General features: G+C 52.5%; 1 protein-coding gene across 8 annotated transcripts in view; it reads right to left on the bottom strand.

Annotated features, from left to right (window-relative positions):
- The window catches only part of Atp2b2 (ATPase plasma membrane Ca2+ transporting 2), a 327,316-nt gene that overhangs the window by 4,431 nt on the left and 302,726 nt on the right, over positions 1 to 20,159 (bottom strand). For 4 of the 8 annotated variants that reach the window (XM_057792733.1, XM_057792682.1, XM_057792700.1 and 1 more), the window contains 8 exons: positions 18,126 to 18,305; positions 17,860 to 17,947; positions 14,582 to 14,688; positions 13,869 to 14,060; positions 10,867 to 11,080; positions 9,302 to 9,513; positions 9,098 to 9,205; positions 6,849 to 7,031 (listed from right to left, as the gene is read on the bottom strand). In XM_057792733.1, coding sequence (XP_057648716.1) covers positions 6,849 to 7,031; positions 9,098 to 9,205; positions 9,302 to 9,513; positions 10,867 to 11,080; positions 13,869 to 14,060; positions 14,582 to 14,688; positions 17,860 to 17,947; positions 18,126 to 18,305 — 1,284 coding nt within the window. Of the gene's footprint in view, positions 1 to 1,517; positions 1,573 to 5,161; positions 5,338 to 6,848; positions 7,032 to 9,097; positions 9,206 to 9,301; positions 9,514 to 10,866; positions 11,081 to 13,868; positions 14,061 to 14,581; positions 14,689 to 17,859; positions 17,948 to 18,125; positions 18,306 to 20,159 lie in introns of all 8 variants that reach the window. The other 4 variants (XM_057792708.1, XM_057792725.1, XM_057792742.1 and 1 more) reach the window with 3 other exon arrangements.

The raw sequence follows: 20,159 nt of genomic DNA, 5'->3' as shown, positions 1-20,159 counted from the left end.
CCTAGTGTTGGCTCAGAGTAGGGCAAAAGAGAAAACACAAGATGGCCTGATGTCACTGACAGCTGAGGGTCACATGGCCTTGGCCATGGGGACAGGAGGCCTGCCAGAGACATTCGTAGGGAGGTTCTTGGATCCCAGATTAGAGCTCAGTTATACCAGGGAGCTCCTCTGTGGGCCATGGTTAGGGAAATCCCTGTTCCCAAAGGAAACTTCTAGATGACTCTGATTGCTGAGGCTGTGTCACAGACGAAGGGTTGACTTTCTGTTTCTAAGCTAAGTCAACAGCAGTGATGAGAATTCAACTTGGCATTGATCGCTTGCCTGCTTGGGCTGTGCTGTCTGACTCTTTTTTTCCCCAGTCAACTCTCCTCCTTTGCCATCAGCCTTCTCTGAGCTACAGCTTCTGCTTGCCTTCTGAAGAGCAGTCTGTCCTGTCTCCTCTGTATACACTAGCCACCCCAGAAAACTCCGCTTGCAGGAATCCAGGAAAGCTGTCAAGCTGGGGCCAGTGGAGCCAGGCAGGCTGAGTGCTGGTGTTCCGTGATACAACTAACTTTGTCTCTGGATTCCCTGTGCAGCTTCTGTGGACTTTTTTTTTTTTTTAATGATCTGATAAGTGGGCCATTGCACCCTTGAAAATAATAAATAAATAAATAAATAAACAAACAAATAAACAATGATAAAAGCGCTGTCGCCTTAGTTTGTCTTTTGTTGTTGTTATTTGTTTGCTTTAAGGGGTCATAAGACCCAGGCTGGTATCAGGGAATGACCTTGAACTTTTCACTCTCTTCACCTCTGTTCTCGACTGATTTTCTTAGGGACTAAGGATCTAATCCAGGGCCTTCTGCAGGCTAGGCAAACACACTCTAGGCAAAACCCAGCTGCTGGGTTCCTCATCTGCAAAATGGGAGTGCAAATGTCCTAGCTGGCACTCAGCCTTCTGAGGCTGACTTGCCGTAAAGACACTGGCTGGCTGGAATGCTTACTATATGAAGGGAGTTAAGGGATGGTGGCAGGCCCTTGTCATGTGACTGACAACGTAGAGGGGACAACACACAATGAGATGAGGCCCCTCCAACCCCCCCCTGGCATGGAGACAACAGAAAGAATGAACTGCTCTGGACAGGACTGTGGGGACAAGACTTTTCGGGACACCCCGACATGGCCATCTCAAGACTCCACTTCGGTTCTCTCTGCAGCTGAAATGGAAAAAAAAAATGGGGGAAGGAAAAAAAAACAAAAGCAAAAATCTTTCATCTCTCCTGCCTGCCTACTCTAAAGAGGGGTTTCAGGAGAGAAGACTGGAGGACTCATGGGAACATGGGGCCAGGGAACAAGGTGGGGCCAGTGGGTGGGATTGGGGATGTTTGCTTTCAACAGCCTGGGGGTCTCTAGGGAGGCAGAAGCCTTGTTCTGAGGTGGGCTTCGCATACTCGAATGTTTACCCGGCTTCCAGGAAGCCAAGAGTCTGGGATTGATTCACATTCATTTCAGGCTCAAGGTTAAAGACTCACAACCTCTTTTAATTTCACTCTCTCTTGCTGAACTCTGTGTCCAGGGTTCTCTAGCCCTCTAGGAAACAAAGACATGGAATATTCAGACAGTGGAGAGTTCTAGGGTCCCCCCCAGAAGCGAGCCATTTCCTTGCCAACCCAAGCTTGCACCAAATCAGTTACCAGAATGCTAAGGAGAAACCCAGCTTTCCTCTTTGCCATGTCTGCATTGCTCCTCACCACAGATGCCACATGCTGGCATTTCTTGAAACCCAAGTCTAAAGGGGCATGGGGGCACCTGGGACTGTGTGCGTGCATACGTGCGTGCGTGCGTGTGTGAAGAGTCTCACCCTTGGCATAGTGAGGCTGAAGTGTTCAATGTGGAGCTTCTTCAGACTTACTAAGGACAGAGACGGCTTGAGACGGTGAGGGATCCGAGGGGCTGAGAAGGGGAGTCTGGCCTGGATGAATGAGGCTGGTGCTGTCCTGGATGACCAGTGGGGAGGCACCACTTCTATGCCTCTGTGGGCTAGAGGAACACCAGGAGATACACCCTCACTGCTCCCCACACCTAGGGTGATGGAAGGGTGCTCCCTTTCTGGAAGGCTCTGGGCACCAGCACTGGCTCCCAGATCTAATACCATCCTCTGTGCTATAGAGTCAAGCCTGTTTGGAGTGGATCATGAGGGGGCTTCAGAACACACTCCTGCTGGTCCCCTTGCCGTGTGTCTTGGCCAAGTGGTGTCTCTGGCTACCCTGGGAAACTCCTCTCATGTGAGATACGTGAGGTAAAGGAAGTGGAGCTGTTGGGTGGCGCTCAAGTGCCTGGCATCAGTGGTTTGTCCTTGGATCTCTGTGTGTGTGGGAACCAAATTCAGTTTTGAGTCAGGATGAGAAAAGCTTGCAATTCCCCTGGGTTCTCTCCTGAGTGCTCTGGTCCCATCCCAACTGACCATGTCTCCCCGTGTGCAGTGTTTGCCTGGGGCCATCTAACCGCTGTGAGGGGTGCACAGTGAGTCCCCCAACAGAAGCTTCCTCATCCCAGCTCTTTATGATCAACTCTTAAAGACACAAAGGAGAGAGATTTGTCTCCCTCCGAGGCACATAGAGTCAGGTATTTCCTTCGGCAGGTATGCGGCCAGTCCTCTGCTGGGGAGATCCTTCAGAGAGTCTGGTGACCGAGTTCCACCTACCCTTCTGTTTTCTGTCATACCTTCCTATGGGAAGAAAGCACTTTGACCTCTAAAGGAAGCTTCTGTAGTATCTAGAGGGCCCTCAGAGTCCCAGGAGAGCAGAAGAGGTGATGGTACAGAAACTACTCAAGCAGAGGACAAGGGGATGTCTACGTGACATTCAGTTGTGATCTTGGAGATCCAAATGCGTCTTTGAACTGGTGGCGGTCCTCCTAAGAGCCAGGGCACCCTGCTAAGGAATGGTCGGATTGTTTTTGAGACCTCGCACCCAGTGGAGGGCCCAAAGAGACTAAGAATTACAAACTGGAGTTCAGAGCAGAGGGAATAAGTGGGAGACTGTTAAGGAGTCTAGGGAGGAGACAGAGTGGAGGCTGCGTGACCGAGTTTGCTTTTGACCTCTTTCTCTCTCAGCCCTGAGAGGGAATTAAGGATCATGGGCCAGGATGGTAGACAAGTTTTGGTATAACCCCAGGTAGACTTTCTTAAAATGACTGCTCCAAAGTTAGGGTCACACGGAATGAAGGAGGGATGGGTGTGTCTGGAAGCAAGAGAACGGGATACACAGGCCTGTCTGTAGAAGTGTGTCAGGAGCGGCCTCCTTGCTGACTTTTACGCTGGTGCAGAAGCAGGGCTGAGAAAGCTGCCGAGATGAGAGAACAGCTTTCAGTTCTAGCATGAGAGGGCTAAGCTGAGGGGCTGCCAAGGATGCCCTTCAAGGGCACATGGGTGCCTGGGAACGCCAAGTGACGTCTGTTGTGCCTAGGGCAAAGTACTTTGCTTAAAGGAAAGAGGTGACCCAGGATGAATAAAGGATTGACCTTGTTGGCCAGGTGGTGGTGGTGCACACCTTTAATGCCAGCACGGGTGATGCAGAAGCAGAAGGAAATTTGAGAGTTCAAGGCCAGCCTGGTCTATAGAGTGAGTTCCAAGACAGCCAGGGGCTACACAGTGAAAACCCGTCTCAAAAAAAAAAAAAAAAAAAAAAAAATTGAGCTTGTGCCCTGGAGCCAGAGTCCTAGCAGTCAGAGCTCAGGGCTGTCTCCATGGGAACACCTGGTGGCTACTCTTCAAGCAAGACCAGAGTTGGACTGATGGGGTGGGGAGTAAGGAAAGGCCGGTTGAACATGGATCACTCCCAAAGGTGATGCAGACACTATCTGTTCACGTGTGCCTCCGTCTAATCTGGGCTCATCTTGACAACAGGAGACCACTATTCAGCCTCGTCATCGTGTATGCCAAGGAGGGCAGTCCCCAAGGGATGGTAGTGGGACACCAGCACGGACTGACTATCAGCGGGCTCTCAGTGATCTGTGCCCTCTGCTGGAGGGCTCCAGTGGAAGAACCCTGGACCTGCGCACACATCCTCTCTGCTCAGGGGGGTAGGAAGGGGTGACGCTGGGTGTTCTGGGTTGGGATGGGGTGGGGCCATTTAAAATGCATCAAGAGATGGAGTCTTTCTCATCAAAGATCCTGAAGGCTGGCTAGGGCAGCACACATGTTGTGTTGTGTTAAGAGGCTGGAACTAAGATTCCATGTACTCTGGGAAGGTTTGAATGGAGGCACCCAAGGCCCCGGAGAGGCTCAGCAAAGATTTAGACAGAGCCAGGGATGAGAAGCCCTAGGTCAAAGGTGGTGGTAGGGGCAGACGTGCTTGGCAGAAGGAAGATGAAGAGGTGCTCAGAGTCCCAGGCTACCTCTCAGATAAGAAGAAAAGGATACCATAGTTAGACCAGCTTTTTTGGGACTAGCTGTCACCCTGCTAAGATGTGTGTGCCCTACCATTTTCGACCTGAGATCAGCTGGATGGAACGGGAGCCTTGTCTCTTCCAGGAAGGTGTCGGGACTTTAGCGTGCTCCACCCTCTGTGGGGGAAGGGTTAGTAAAGCAGCTGGTACACTCAGTATGCAAGGGAAGGACACCAAGATCCTGAAGGGCTGTGGTTTCCTTGGTCTGTCATTTGTGTCTATGACACTGGACTTTGGGTGATTGCTCGGCTCGTGGTCCCTCTTGTGTTGAGCTCCCACTGTGACTGTGACCCCTGCGAGGCTTCTACACTGTGATCTACATTAACCCTTTGGCTGACTACAAGACCTCAGTCAGTGAACTCTGACCACTTCCCTCTAGGTCAAGCTTTTCCTGACAAGGTAAGAGACTCAGTGACTGGTACCTCTGGCCTTGGGTGCTGAGGCAGACTGGGACCCTTTGGATTCTAGAACCTTCTTGACTATGGTGTGATCCTTTGACAGACTCAGACCTGTGACCCGCTGCTAGTTACAGTACTTGACGCCCAGCTAACCCCACAACTGCCTGAGGACTTGTGACCAATGAACCTGTCTTCAGTGGCTGTGGCCCTTCAGCCCCTGGGCCTCACAGTGACCCCTGTCCCCCCATGTCCTCTGGAATCCCGGCCCCTGCCCGCCTGCCCGCCCAGGAGCTGGCGTTGGTGGTGCCAGCGGAGGCGGTAAGGAGTCACACTCACGCCCAGCTGCAGCAGGAGGAAGGCTGGTCGGAGAGGAAAGAGCATTGGATAACGACACGCGACTAGGGCTAGAGAGACTGGCTACGTCCTGGCTCTGGCTGGTGACGGAGGACTGTCTCCGCAGGGCCCCCTGGAAGGAGGCCCCGCTCTTGAAAGTATTGACTACTTCAATCTGCAACGGAGGAGAGAACGAGACAAGTTGCGAGAAGAAACGAACACCACAGCTACACAACTGACGGGCGCAACGTCACACAACAGCCGCAGCCACGGCGACAAGGACAACACCACTTAAAACAAAAATGCCAGACAGACTCCAAGGCTCGGAAAGACGTCTGCTCAGCTCTGGACCCAGCTGTAGGCCCCGGGGGGTCCCAAGCAGGGGTGGGAGGTAGGGGGAATGGGGTGTGACCTCTTCCCTCAATAGTGGCCCAGGGATTGGGGTGGAGGTGCTATCAGAATGGAAGAGTGGCTTCAGACATAGAGCCCGAGTGATGGGGTGAGACTTTGGGGTGTACGGACTTTGGGCCAAGGTCTGGCTCTCCTTATTTCTAGCTAGGTGACCTTGGGTAAGTCCTATTTCTTGCTCTTAAGGAATGACATGCAGTTGGTAGAGGTATAAACGGCACAGTACCAGGCCCAAACCAGAGGTCAGGGAGGGCAGACTCAGTTACTCGCACCCACTCAGGACTACAATCACTAGGGGACTACAGTCCTCCTGAGGTGTGAGGACTGCGAGGCCTACCCTCCCAGGAAATAGGGGCTGCCAGGGTCCTGGTCACAGCAGAACAGTCCTGGCCTGTGTGAGGCAGTTGTGAGTCTAAACTCCACTCCCCTAAATGCCAAGTGGGCAGCGCAGGGCTATATGAGTCAAACGAGTCCCTGTGGGGTGCAGGGAACCCCAGTGGAGGGGTTTGCTGCAGTCCATGGAAATGGAGCAATTGATCCATGTGTCACTTGCCCAGACTGATTGGGAGAGGGATCTGAGGGCAATGTCTTCCTTGGTTTCCTACAGCACATTCATTAACTACACCTGCCCCAGGCATGGGGGCCTTGGGAGAACATGGAATGTGCACGTGTGTGGCCTTCCTGTACCACCACGGGCCACACAGTGGCTGCAAAGCTTTAGTTCTGAGGCAGAAGCCTGCTTCTAGCTGGGCAGGCACTGTGCTCGTATGTTCTCACGGGTAAGCTTGGCTCGCATGTGTACCTCTGTGTATGGGGATTTTAACCTCTGTTCCACATCTGGGTAGAGTCAAGGCCAATGCTCAGAGACCCTCACAGAGGCAGAGTGTGTGTGCAAATCTGTAAAGGTGATTGTAGCTCCCTGGCTGTCAGTTTCCCTTCATAATGGCTGCCACTCACAATAGAACCCCTCACTCACCTCAGCCCTGCTAGCCACCCCCATTCTCTCAGGGTTCCCTCTAGAAAACCATGGTGGCTGAGACTCATGTCTACCCCCAGCTAGTCTGAGGAAATAATGGTCTTCCTGAGGCTGCACTCTGCTTGTGCAGCAGAAGTGATGTGTGTGTGCACTCGTGGCTGGAGGGCTAGTGAGGGCTCTTCTGAGACTGTATGATGGACATGGCTCCTATGGCCACCCTCCCTCACATCAGAGCGTGAGGGTGCAATGGAACACGCTGGCCACACCCTCAAGTCTGGCCCAGTCCTAGGAGTTCCCCGCACCTGTGTCTGGATCCGATTCAGGCCCCGGAACCACAGGATCTGGCCACGGCGAAGCTCCCGCTCTGCGTGGTCTATCTCCTCCACGTCTTCATTTAACTCCTCCTCAGGAATCTCTTCCTTTTGCGTGAGCCGCCCCGCCTCCTTCAGGAACTTGAGTCTGCTGGTAGGGATGGTGGCAATGACCTGCAAGGGATATACCCAGCAAAGGGTCAGGAATGAGGACTTTCTTCTCGGTCCTTGAGTCCCATTCCCTCCTTTTCTGCTTATCTGTCTCCTAGTCACATGTGAAGCTCCCCTTATAACTTATAACCCATCACCCATTCTAACTGGATTGCTTCTTCTTCTTCTTCTTCTTCTTCTTCTTCTTCTTCTTCTTCTTCTTCTTCTTCTTCTTCTTCTTCTTCTTCTTTTTTCTTCTTCTTTCCTCCTCCTCCTCCTCCTCCTCCTCCTCCTCCTCCTCCTCCTCTTTCTCCTTCCTCTTCTTATTTTTCGAGACAGGGTTTCTCTGCATAACAGCACTAGTTGTCCTGGAACTAGCTTAGACTACGCTGGGCTTGAACTCACAGAGGTTTGCCTACCTTTGCTTCCCGAGTGCTGGGATTAAAAGCATGCGCCACGGCAGTTCGGTTTATTGGTTCTTATTAATGGTCGTTTTATTCCAATTATTGGACACAAAGAAGAGAGTGAGACAATGTGGCCTTGAGGAACTGGCTGCTGTGACTTGGCATACCTCAGGAATACCTGGGTCATGTGACCCAGGGCAAGTCATGTTCCCCTGCTGAGCTCTGGACTGCTATTGATAAGGCTGGGGCAGCTTTGGGTTTGAGGACCCAGGCAGGTACTGTGTACCTGCTGTGCAGACCCTTCTGTGAGTGGCCCTCAGGGATGTATGTGGGATGCATTCATTCTAATTCTTCCTGAAGTGCTTGTCCCCCGTGTTGAGGCCTGAGAGTCAGACATCAGAGGCCCCTCATGTGCAGGCAAGGGCTGCACCTCATGTTCAGGCTCTCTGGAAGTTCAGGGTCAGTGCTTCAGTCTTAGTGCTCGTGAGTTTGCTCCCCTGGATGCTGAGGGACCCCTCAGGATGCAGGTCCCAGGGTGCCCAGGAAAGAGAGGAAGGGTCCTAATCAAATTTAGTGCATTTTTTGTTTGTTGTTTTGTTTGTTTCTGTGTAGCCCTGACTTTCCTGGAACTTACTCTGTAGACCAGGCTGGCCTCGAACTCACGGAGAACTGCCTGCCTCTGCTGGGATTAAAGGAGTGAACCACAATACAAGTAGCCACGACATCGCCATCTTCTCTTCCTTTTTATTTTTTTCTTTGGGATAGGGTCTGGATATGTAACCCAGACTGCCTTCAAATATGCAGTCCTCCTGCCTCAACCTCCTGAGTGCTAGGATTACAAATGTGTGCTACCATACCTGACTCACCGCTGGAGTTTCTTACTCTAGCCTGGGGACAACGTGAAGAAGAAAATCATCTTAGACCTATGATGATTCCACGTCCTGGATGTTGGGCATACTGGAAATAAAGTCCTTTTAGCTCAGTTTATGGGGCAAAGACACTTCTCCTATGTAGTGTCCTGGGTCAGGCAACTAAGATTTCCAGCTATCAGCAATGTGATGGTGTGTGTGGTGTGGATGTGGTGCATGCATGAAGTGTACATGGATGCCTAGAACTTGGGCAGATGTAGAGAATGAGCCAGGTGGAAGAATGTTCTAGACTCAGAGACGGAGTGGCCATCAGAGAGCACCTTCAATTTAGGAGATGCTCAGAGACCATAGGCGCTCCCCAAGTCACCTTGTAACATGGCAGGATGTATCCCTGCTTTTGCCATCAGGTCTCTACCCTTAGGAAACCACCAGATGATGCCCCTTTCAGCACGCTGGCTTCAGGTTCTGAGCTGCGGCAGGCCAAAGCTTGGTGCCTTAGCATCATGCTCCTTACATTAAGTTTTTCATAAGCTTCTATTTAAGGCAAGTCATGCCAGCAACATGGCATTGCCTTTGGACATAAACCTAAGTTAAAGCACACTGCTATAATTTAAAATAGAAAACACAAGCAGCAGTGAGATACAGACAAAAGGTCAAAATCAGAGTGCTGGTACCCATGAGGGCATTGCTATGATGCCTGGTGTTGGGGATGGCTTTCCCTGGTATGGACATATCACAGCCAGGACCAACCCTGCTGTTCATCTTCTTCCCTTGATTCAAGGCCCCTTTTGTCCACCCCCAGCTCCCCCACGCTGACCTGGCCCCAGACGAGCTCTCCCAGGCCGATGAAGATACACCACATCCACTGGTCCAGCTGGAGTGGAGAGCAGCTGAAGGGCTTCCCACCAAACTGCACAATCACTATCTGCGGGTCAGAGATCGAAGGGACAGACACGGAGATGGCACGGAGGGCTGGGGAGCCACTGCCTTGCCCAGCCCAGGTTAGGTGGGGGCTGGATACCTGGATGGCAAACGTGCCCAGAACGATGGTGCAGAAGATAGGGTTCCGGAAGATGCCGTCAAAGACGTTGCGCTCGCCATGGATCTTGCGGGCGTTGATCTCATTGAAAAGCTGCATCATGACGAAGGTGTTGAAGATGATGGTGTAGTGTTCCGAGGGGGGTGAGTGCAGGGGCGCGTTCCTCCCACTGTCGATCTGGAACATCTTTTCACCTGCCAAGCCAGAGGGTGGGGCAAGGCTAAGGCAGAGGACGGGGCGGAGTGCAGCCCGAGGTGCTGCTCAGGGAGCTGATCCTGTCTCTAGATCAGTGGATCTCAACCTGTGATCCATGACCCCTCTAGGGGTCAAATAACCCTTCTACAGGGGTCAGATATCAGTTATCCTGCTTACTAGATATTTAAATTACAATTCATAACGGTAGCAAAATTACAGTTATGATGTAGTAATGAAAATAATTTTATGATTGGAGATCATCACAGCATCAGGGGTTATATTAAAAGGGTGGTAACATGAGGAAGATTGAGAACCACTGTCCTAGATGATAAATGGCTTGGGGCCTGTAACCTTTCTGTTGCCACCTGCATTGCACAGTAACATTCCTTACCAATGTACTGGGAGGACACAAATCCTTGAGGTAAGTCACTATAGCTTAAGAAATGTGTCCTAGAGACTTGCGTATTTGAGACCTGTTGCCCAGGCTATGGTGCTCTGGGGAGGTGGTGGAACCAGGGTCTCATGGAGCTCATTTTGTAGCCAAGGATGATCTTAAACTTCTGAGCCTCCTGCCTCTGCTTCCCAATTGCTGGAATTACAGGCAGGCACCATCACGACCTTTTTGTGGTGCTTAGGAACTAAGGGCTTGATACACACTGAGCAAAGGTTTGACCACATTTCTAGCCCTAAGGGAGGTGAATCTCTACAAGGTGGAGCCTGGTGGGAGGTTTCAGGCCATCAGGGGCCTGGGCCTACACCGCTCTCTTCTTCCTGAGGAATTTTTCTTCACTGTGTGCCCTTGTCTTGTTAATGGCCCAAAACAATGGCATCATCTGAATATGACCTCCTACACTGAGAGTCCAGATGATCTCAGGGACTTCATTTTAATGAAGGAAAGCTGACAAAGGCATAGGCAAAGGCACTTGGCTCTCTAAGTGGCTGGAGGAACTGAGGAAGGAACAGAGAGCAAGCAGGTTGTGTGTCCCTCCCCAGGAACACACATGAAGACATCTTGGGGCAAGGAGAAGCTGCTAGAGAGAGTCAGGGGAGGGGCAGGTTGCTTGGTCCAGGGCCTTGGCTTTCAGGGCTAACAAGGCTTCATCAGTCCTGGATGTTGTACCTTGCCTGGTGTGTGCTTAACCCTACAGCTGGGCCTGGAGGTCGGCCAGCCTGGGACAGGGCGTGGCTGCTTCTGGCTCCCTGTGTGCTGTAATCGACACTTTCCTCCTGTGCCTCAGTTTCCCCATGAGTAAAGCAGGATGGCATGTGCAAAGCCAGATGTTGGATGTGGGCCAGGGTGTATCTGGAAGTTGGTAACCTGGCCACGGAGGGGTGAGTTCTGGGGTGCTCACCCACGAAGAGCAGGGTGAAGATGAGTGTGAGCTGGTAAACGGCATGGCCCAGGATGTTCTTCATCATGGTCCGCGAGATGAGTGGCTTGTTGCGGCCGTAAGGTTTCCTCAGGAGCAGAGTCTCGGTGGGCGGCTCCGTGGCCAGGGCCAGGGAGGCAAACGTGTCCATGATGAGGTTCACCCAAAGCATCTGCACGGCCTTGAGAGGGGAATCCTACAACAGTGGCGGGGACAGGACCGTCACGTAGTGAGCCACCAGAGCCAGAGGGCAGGTTGTCAGCAGAATCCCATCACAGGCTGCAGGCTGCCCCGGCTCTGGTGCTCTGCGCATGTGTGTGGCAGGTTCTTAAAGCATCTGTGGAGAGCATTATGAACTGCCTACCTCAGTCCTGGGCCCACAGGCTCAATGGCCACAGCTCCCTGACTTCTGGGAGACTCAGCCACATCCTTGCCTACTTCCCTCCTGTCAGAAGCCAGCACCCAACCTGTTAGCTCCCTGCTGCCTCTGCCCTTCAGCCTCCGTGGCTCAAGTCTCCCTGTCCTGGAGACAGTGTCCTCAAGCTCTGCTCCCACTTCCAGCTTATCTTCCATCATCTTATATCTTAGGGGTTTTTATAACTATGACTCCAAAATAAATGCACGATCATGATAGGGAGTCCATGAAGTAAGACAAACACACAGAGGTGATCTCCATAACTATGCTGGTGTGGACGCTGTCAGATTTGCTCTGGGCCCAGGCAGGACAGAATAAGCTCTGTGCGCACTGACTGGAGGAGCTGGTCCTTTATCCTCCTCTCCTCACAGCCAAAGGCCTTGCCCACAGCAGCTAGAGCTGGCCTCACCTTCACCCCCTTCCTTTCTCTAAACTCATCTGTGACTTTCTTAAAAAAATATTTTATTTATTTATTTTTATATACATTGGTATTTTGCTTGCATATATATCTGTGTGATGGCATCGGATCCCTAGAACTGGAATTACAGACAGGTGTGAGCTGCCATGTGGGTGCTGGGAATTGAACTTGCATCCTCTGGAAGAGCAGCCAGTGCTCTTTTTTTAAAAAAACTTTTTATTGATTTTATTGAGCTATACATTTTTCTCTGCTCCCCTCCCTTCCTCTCCCCTTCTCTTTAACCCCCTTCCATGATCCCCATGCTCCCAGTTTACACAGGAGATCTTGTCTTTTTCTACTTCCCATGTAGATTAGACCCACGTATGTCTCTCTTAGGGTCCTCTTTATTGTCTGGGTTCTCTAGGATTGTGATTGTAGGCTGGTTTTCTTTGCTTTATGTCTAAAAGCCACTTATGAGTGAGTACATATGATATTTGTCTTTCTGGGTCTGGGTTACCTCACTCAACATGATGTTTTCTAGCTCCATCCATTTGCCTGCAAATCTCAAGATGTCATAATATTTTTCTGCCGTGTAGTACTGCATTGTGTAAATGCACCATATTTTCCTTATCCATTCTTCGGTGCAGCCCGTGCTCCTAACTGCTGAACCATTTCTCCAGCCTCCAGCTGTGACTTTTGTGGAACATTGAGGGCCCCCTCCTCCAGGCTCTCTTGGCCCCAGAATCCTACCCAGTCTCTTCTTGTTTAAGGTCTTGTTCTCTTACTTCTACATCTGTCTTCCTGGGGCCCCTTCATTGTCTCCCATACACCTGTCACATGGTGTCTGGAACAAACTTCTCCCACACATGATCTCCTTCTATCCAGAGCCCCCTGTCCCTCACCATTGGCTCTACCCTTGACCCTCCCATGGCCCATGGACGCCCCTCCAGGAAGTCCTATTCTGAATGCTTCACAGCTCCTTGCCTATCTACCTTCCCTGTGTTTCCCCTGCTGTCTCTGCCACCTCACCTCTGCCTGGTAGGGTGCGGCTCTGGGCTTTCTCCAGCCCTTCTACATTATCTGACACAAGAACCTCAGGGTCAGCTGTGCGATTTCCCCACCAAAGCCTGCATGGCCCTGCTCAGTCAGAGATGTTGGGCCATCTCATCCTTATCTTTGAATCCATTTTCTTAAGGGCACCAGTCCAGTCTCCAGGAAGCTGTCACGGTAATATCTACAATCAACCACTAGAGGGTGCCTTTCACCTACAGACCCGGAGAGAGCCTTCATGCAGATGAGGAACCCTCAACTCAACTCTCAGGGTTCTGGTGGCACAGGGTCAATACTGCAGCTACCATAGCACCATGGTGGAGGTCACAGCAGAGGGGAGCAGTGTCCTATGACCCTATGACCCTTGGGGATGACTGCACATTGGACTCTGGGTTCCCCTATGGGTAGAGGCTTGTGTACCCAGGTGGTGACTAGGAACAGTGAGCTCTCTGAGACTCCCTTAGAACTGAAGTCACCCTCCTTCCCCATACCAAAAAAAAAAAAAAAAAAAAAAAAAGCCAGTTCCTGGGAGATGCAGTCTGGTTATGTCAGGACATATAAGAGCCAGGTCGAATGCCTGGCCATTCTCTCCTTTGAGCCTGTCTCTGCCTCTGTGAAATGGTACTCACTCCACCTGGCTCCTGCTGCCTCAGCGAGTGGCCTGCTGAGAACCCAGTAACAGCGATCTGGACAGACAGAACCCCCCTGCCTCCTCCATTCAGCCATACTGCTCCTAATCTACCCCACTCCAGAGTGAAGGCCCCACAGAGCATGGCTGGGTCCGAATCCTCAGCTGGTCAACTAATCTCCCTTGGGCCTGCAATGCCTCTGCCCCAGCTTCTGCTGGCTTCTGGAGCAAGGGTCAGGCAGGTGCAGGTGGTGAGATGGGCACGGGGCCTTGTATCCCTCATCTCTTGGGCTGCCTGAATCACACCACCTCTCCATGCCTCGTTTCTAAGTTGCACAGGGTTGGTGGCTGCACTGAGGACTATAATGGAGTCCTGCTCTTGTGTGGCACACAACGTGTGTCCGTCTCCAGTGTTGCGATCCCAGAAACCTAAGATGTCCTGGAGGCTGGAGACTGCCCTTCCCGGCTTTGGGTCTGGTTCTCCCGGGACCCACCTGTGTGATGCAGGCACCTGTGAAGGCCACGATCACAGCCACCACGTTGACCGTCAGCTGGAACTGCAGGAACTTGGATATGCTGTCGTAGACGTTCCGGCCCCACATCACTGCCTTGACGATGCTACTGAAGTTGTCGTCCGTCAGGATGATGTCTGAGGCCTCCTTGGCCACATCTGTGCCTGCGATGCCCTGTGGGGACAGGGACAGGAGCCTGGTGGGGCAGCCGGGGAGGTGAGTGGCTCTATATGGCCGTTCTTACCTCTACACAGCCTTAGCCCTGTACACCTCACCCCTGACGTAAAGGAACCAGCTCATTCAGACCACAGAGAAACCACACATGCATATATGTGTATACATGCATACAAACATGCACACATATACAGGTGTGCACATGTGCACACAGCCACCCCTCCGAGACCAACTTCTCCCCCAGGAAGCCTGGCCTTGCTGCATTCCTCCTTGGTCTCTAAACACCCAGCAGGGCAGAGCTGACCCCTGCATGGCACCGATTGCCCCTTTCAGGAAGACCTCTGAGGCTAGGCTGGGACTCAAAAGCTTTGGCTGAATACAAACTTTGGTGGATGGTGAGGGTGGGTGTTAAGTGTGTGTGGGAAGTCCCATATGCCGGTTTGAAGCTGTGTAGTCCAAGCTTTGCCATCCTTGCCTTTGAGACCCAATCAGTTCCGAGGTCCCCTTTGAGCCACTCTTACCATTGCGAAGCCCACATCGGCCTTCTTGAGAGCAGGTCCATCGTTGGTCCCATCACCTGTCACAGCCACCACCTGCCGCTGCTCAGTGTGTGTGCTGTCAATGATGCCTAGGGGGTAAGAGGGTGTGCTCAGGGTCCCAGGGCCAGCCCTGAGCCTCAGCATGGCCTCTGCCCTGTCTGGCAAGCCAGCCCCTCCCATCACTGCTCTTTCCTGCACTTTTAGGGTACCAGGCTCCTCATTAGCCCAGGCTGGCTTGGGGTTGCCCATGCTCCAGCACTGTCTTTGCTCTCGCAGTTCTTGGCAGTTCTACCGAGAAACACAGTCCCTAGTTATCCTGCCATAGCCACACCGTTTGCTAGGGATCCTGCCCCACTGGTGTTGACCTCTCTCTCTGCACACACATCTCCAATGAAATAATTGGTGAAAACCAGATCGAACACAACCCCTCATGCCATCACTGCGGCTGGTTGCCTCCTTGTCCATGTGTAGGCATTGCCCTGTCTTTGTTAGGCAAACAGCATCAGCTTGTGGAGCCGGAGACAAGGCTCCAGGTTTGGGACACCACCCCTTCTACCCCACAGAAAGCACAGCCTCCCTGACTGGTTTTTTTGGAGTTATCCTGGCTATTGCCACTGGCTGGCAGTCAGTCCAAATCCTACTGGTCCAGGCTCAGCCTGTTTGGACTCCTGTCCTTGAAGCTGGCAGGTAAATTTTTGACTCTTCTGGGTCCTTGACCAGCACTAGGCTCCTCTAAGGCAAGGAACTCACCAGACCCTACACTGCATGGTTCCTTGGGGCCTCCCTGTGGTCACATCTCTATCCTGTCTCTTCTGGCCTCTCAGCAGCTGGTCCCACAGTGGTCCACGCTCTTCTCTGTAGACTCCCCTCCTGTCTTCCTAGGTACCTCTCACCCATGGGTATTCCTCTCTTCTCCTTGTCTCTCTGGTCTCTAATGGTCTTACTTTTTTCTTCCGGTTTATGAAGACAGGGTTGTTCTGTGTAGCCCTGGCTGCCCTGGAACTCACTCTGCAGACCAGGCTGGCCTTGAACTCAGAGAACCGCCTGCCTCTGCCTCCTGAGGGCCGAGATTAAAAGCATGCACCACCATCTAATGGTCTTTCTTCTACCAACACTCGGGTGGGTGTCCTGGGCTTCCTTGCCCCCGCCCTGTATGTCCATCACCCCAGAGGGCTCTAGCTGAGGCTCACACTGTCCTGACAATGGCTGTCTGTCACAGATGGCACTACTAGGATGCCAGAGGCCCTGGCTCAGAAGTCTCACAGTAACCGTTAACACCTCACCAGGTCTGTCATGCCTGACTCTCAGGGAAGGGGTCTGTACGGGGGACCCTATGGGATTCCCTGCTGTTTCTCCCCACACCAGATCTGCACACAACCCACTTGCATTCATGCAGCACAAACACTGCGCTGCACCGCCCAGTCCTACTGCAGCCGTCACCTTCGGAAGACCCCAGTGACCCCTCTGCCTTCGGGTCACTCTCCTAAAGCAGACTGAGCTCCCTATTCATCGTTTTTCCTTTCTTGGCCTTCCTATATATCTCCCCTCTCCTCGGGGTGACAGTATCACTGGTCCATCGTGGCCAAGTTCAATCTTCCTTAATCTCCTCTTGTTCTTGTCCCTTGAATCCCCGGGGCTCTGCACAGTGTAGTTCCCTGTGCTGTCGGGAACACAGAGCTTCCCTCTGCCCCCACCCCCAGACATGGGCTTCACATTCTCTCCCCTGAGCAAGAGTTCAGCGGCTGGAGCAGAACATCCTCTTGCACTGTGCAGGGATGCGGCTTGGTGCCTATGCTGTGGAACCCATGCTGTGCGCAGTGAAGGACAAGCTAGAGCACACAGTAGTTCCTCCATAGGGGCTCAGGGACAGCATCAGGGAGTGAAAGATGAGTCAGTGAGGAAAGAGGGTGAGCCAGGGCCCTTCTGCAGTGTCTGAATGAGGAATGAGGGTGAGCCAGGGCCCTGTTGCAGAGTCTGTCAGTGAGGAATGAGGGTGAGCCAGGGCCCTGCTGCAGTCAGTGAGGAATGAGGGTGAGCCAGGGCCTTGCTGCAGCGTCTGTCAGTGAGCCAGGGCCTCTGCTGCAGCATCTGTCAGTGAGGAATGAGGGAGAGCCAGGGCCCTGCTGCAGTGTCTGAGTGAGCCAGGGCCTCTGCTACAGTCAGTGAGGAATGAGGGTGAGCCAGGGCCCTGCTGCAGTGTCTGTCAGTGAGCCAGGGCCTCTGCTGCAGTCAGTGAGGAATGAGGGAGAGCCAGGGCCTTGCTGCAGTGTCTGTCAGTGAGCCAGGGCCTCTGCTGCAGCATCTGTCAGTGAGGAATGAGGGAGAGACAGTGCCCTGCTGCAGCGTCTGTAGTCGTGGGGTTCCACGCTTCTATCCACAGGCCACATCTGCTTCCATCTTTAAGACACATGCATCTAAGGTGCTTAGGGGTGATCCCAGGCAGAAGTAACAACCCCACCTTCTGGACATTTTACAGATGGGGAAGCTGAGACCCAGAGTGGACAGACTGGCCAAGGCCTCAGAGAGCATAGTAGGAGTCCTAAGATGTGAACCAGGGCTGTAACTACAGGAATGCCGGCTGGTGTTGCTGAGGCTCTGGGAGTGGTAACCCTCTCATGGCAGCCTTGGGCTATTCCCAAGCCTTCTCATCCTTTGGGCCTGTTCTCAAGGGTTGGCTTCCTAAGGGTCTGGGGCCTGACAGAGGGGAAGGTGAGCTGCCTTTCCAATGACAAAGAGCAGTAAATACTGTCTAGGCATGAAAGAGCTGGGTCTGTGGAAAGTTCCTGAAGGTCTGCGTAGGAAAGGCTGTGTGAGCTGGGCAGTAGTGAGGCAGCACTCGGGAGGCAGAGCCAGGCGGATCTCTGTGAGTTCGAGGCCAGCCTGGTCTACAGAGTGAGTTCCAGGACAGGCTCAAGAGCTACAGAGAAACCTTGTCTGGGTGGGGGTGGGGCTTTATGCACATGGATTAGAACAACTCTAGCCAAGTCAGCCCTCCTGCCAGGTGGTCTGAGTCCCCAGGCCTAGGCCCACAGATCCCTCAAGGAAGTTGAAGGGTCAGAAGAGAGTCTCACTGTCTCACCCTACTCCCTTCCCCCAGGGGACCTTCTGCAGGCCTCCCAAGGCTGAAAAGGAACAAGTCAGCAGGTCCTCATGTGAGGAGAATCCCTGGTGTCCCCTCTTCTCTTCTGTGGGGAAGCTGCGATGCCATGCGAATGGGGCTCGGCTCAGGGGGAGCTGCTTCTGGGCCACCCCAGTCTTACCTTTAACCAGCGTGTGCTTATCCGTGGGCGAGGAGCGAGCCAGCACTCTCAGCTTTGGCCAGATCTTGTCAATCCGCTCCTGCTCAATCTGGAGAGGGGTGTGGTACGTCGGTGGGGTCAGAGAGAGAAATCGAGCCCCATGCAGTCACTGGGCTCTTCGGAGGCACACTAGTTGGCTTCTGTTCAAGCATGCAGTGCCCAAGCCTCCCGGCCCCCTCTTGAGCTTGGCCCGAGGCAGAGCCTTTGTGGTAGCCACATGTGCGTACCTCCCCCTTCTCATTGCGGATCCTCCGGTTGAACTCTTTGCCCTCCAAGCACAGGAAATCCTCCCCAGGGTGGATAATGCCACATTTGATGGCAATGGCCCGGGCTGTGTTGATATTGTCACCAGTGACCATGCGGACTGTGATTCCTGCCCGCTGGCACTTGCGGATGGCTTCTGGGACCTGTACAAGAGGGAAGCCATGTGGGAGGGCGTCACTTCGGTAGGCCCTCCTTGTCTTCAAGGAGTCCAGGGCTACCTCTTCTTCCAGGCGACCTCCCTAGGTAACTAGCCAGGAGTTGATGGTGCCTATGGCAGGCATTACCAATTGATCACAACCTTGTCTGAAATCTGGTAGGGTCTTAGAATTCTCAGCCCCCAGAGCCCCAGATAGCCACCACCTATTGACCATGATAGTCTATTCTGGGATGAAATCTATGACTTTTGACTGTGCTGATTTGACTGTAACTGGCCCCATAATCTCACAGGGAGTGGCACTATTAGGAGGTGTGGCCTTGTTGGAGCAGGCATGGCCTTGTTAAAGGAAGTGTGTCACTATGAGGACAGGTTTTGAAGTTTCCTATGCTCAGGATACCACCCAGTGTCTTGGTCAACTTCCTGTCACATGCAAGATGTAGGATCTCAGCTAATACTCCAGCACCACATCTGTCTGCATGCTGCCATGCTCCCCGCCGTGATGATAATAGACTGAACCTCTGAACTGTAAGTGAGCCACCCCAATTAAATGTTTTCATTTATCAGAGTTGCTATGGTTATGGTGTCTCTTCACAGCAATAAAAAACCCAAAAAAGACAAAGATCTTTCCTGCAGAAAGTATCTTTGGGTTGCCCAAGGTGTGGTGAGGTCATGACTAGCATCCTCATGGAGGGAGAAATTAGGATATAGAGATGTACACATGAAGGGGTGCACATGATGGTGAAGGCAGGAGATGCTGGGCATGTGTCTACAACCACCAGGGTATGGCACCAATCACCAGGGTCCTGGATATGGCACCAATCACCAGGAGCCTTCTGAATGCAAACTGTCCCCTAGGTTCATATACTTGAGCACCTGGTGCCCAGCTGGTGGGGCTGTGCTAGCAGATACTGGACTTTCAGGAGGTGGGGCTGGTTGCTAGGGGAAGGTCTTTGAGGGTTATGGGCTAGTCCTGGTTTTAGACCCACTCTCTGCCGCCGCTTCTGTTACATGTTCTTCCTGCCAGGTCAAACTGAAACCCCTCTGAAACTGTGAGTCCAAATAAAGCGCTCTCTCTCTCTCTCTCTCTCTCTCTCTCTCTCTCTCTCTCTCTCTCTCTCTCTCTCTCGGTTTTTGAGACAGGGTTTCTCTGTGTAGACCAGGTTAGGCTCCAACTCTCAGAGATCCGCCTGCCTCTGCCTCCCGAGTGCTGAGATTAAAGGCGTGCGCCACCGCCGCCCGGCCGAATCCTTCTCTCTTAAGTTGCTTCTGTCAGTGTTTTGTCACAGTGGTGAGAAAAGCACCTTCTAGAGCTAGCAACTTCCTAGAGACTAAGAGACAGGCCTGGGTCAGACTGTCCCCTCTCTCATGGTCCTGGGGTCGAGTGGGTACTGCCCTGCTCAGTGCCAACAGGCTACCGTGCCTGATATCTCTAGCCCACCTGAGACTCAGGCAAGTCTCCAGGCATTCTCATGGATATGCTTTGCTTCACGAAGTCAGAAGATCTGAGATCAACTTATCCTAAGTTAGGGAACATCTGTGCTTTGTTTGGGCAGGGCTAGCAAACTAATACAGACGTTCAGTTCAAAGTCTGACATGGAAAGTTCTTACCCCTGGTCCCTTCCCAGCTGAGGAACTGCAAGAAAGGAAGTGGAACCTTGAAATGCCCTTCGTGAGTCTGCCCCATCTTACCCTGCCACTCCCAGGTACAGTATCTGGTTTACATAATAATTTAATATGCCCCCAGGGCTCTCTGTGTGTGCTATACATGTGTATGATTCATGTGTATATGATGTATGTGTGTGTATGATATATGTGTGTATGATGCATGCATGTGTATGAT

Source organism: Chionomys nivalis, chromosome 1 (assembly GCF_950005125.1).
Source record: "Chionomys nivalis chromosome 1, mChiNiv1.1, whole genome shotgun sequence".
NCBI classification, from domain to species: Eukaryota; Metazoa; Chordata; class Mammalia; order Rodentia; family Cricetidae; genus Chionomys; species Chionomys nivalis.
This window is presented reverse-complemented; position numbering and strand designations above follow the sequence as displayed.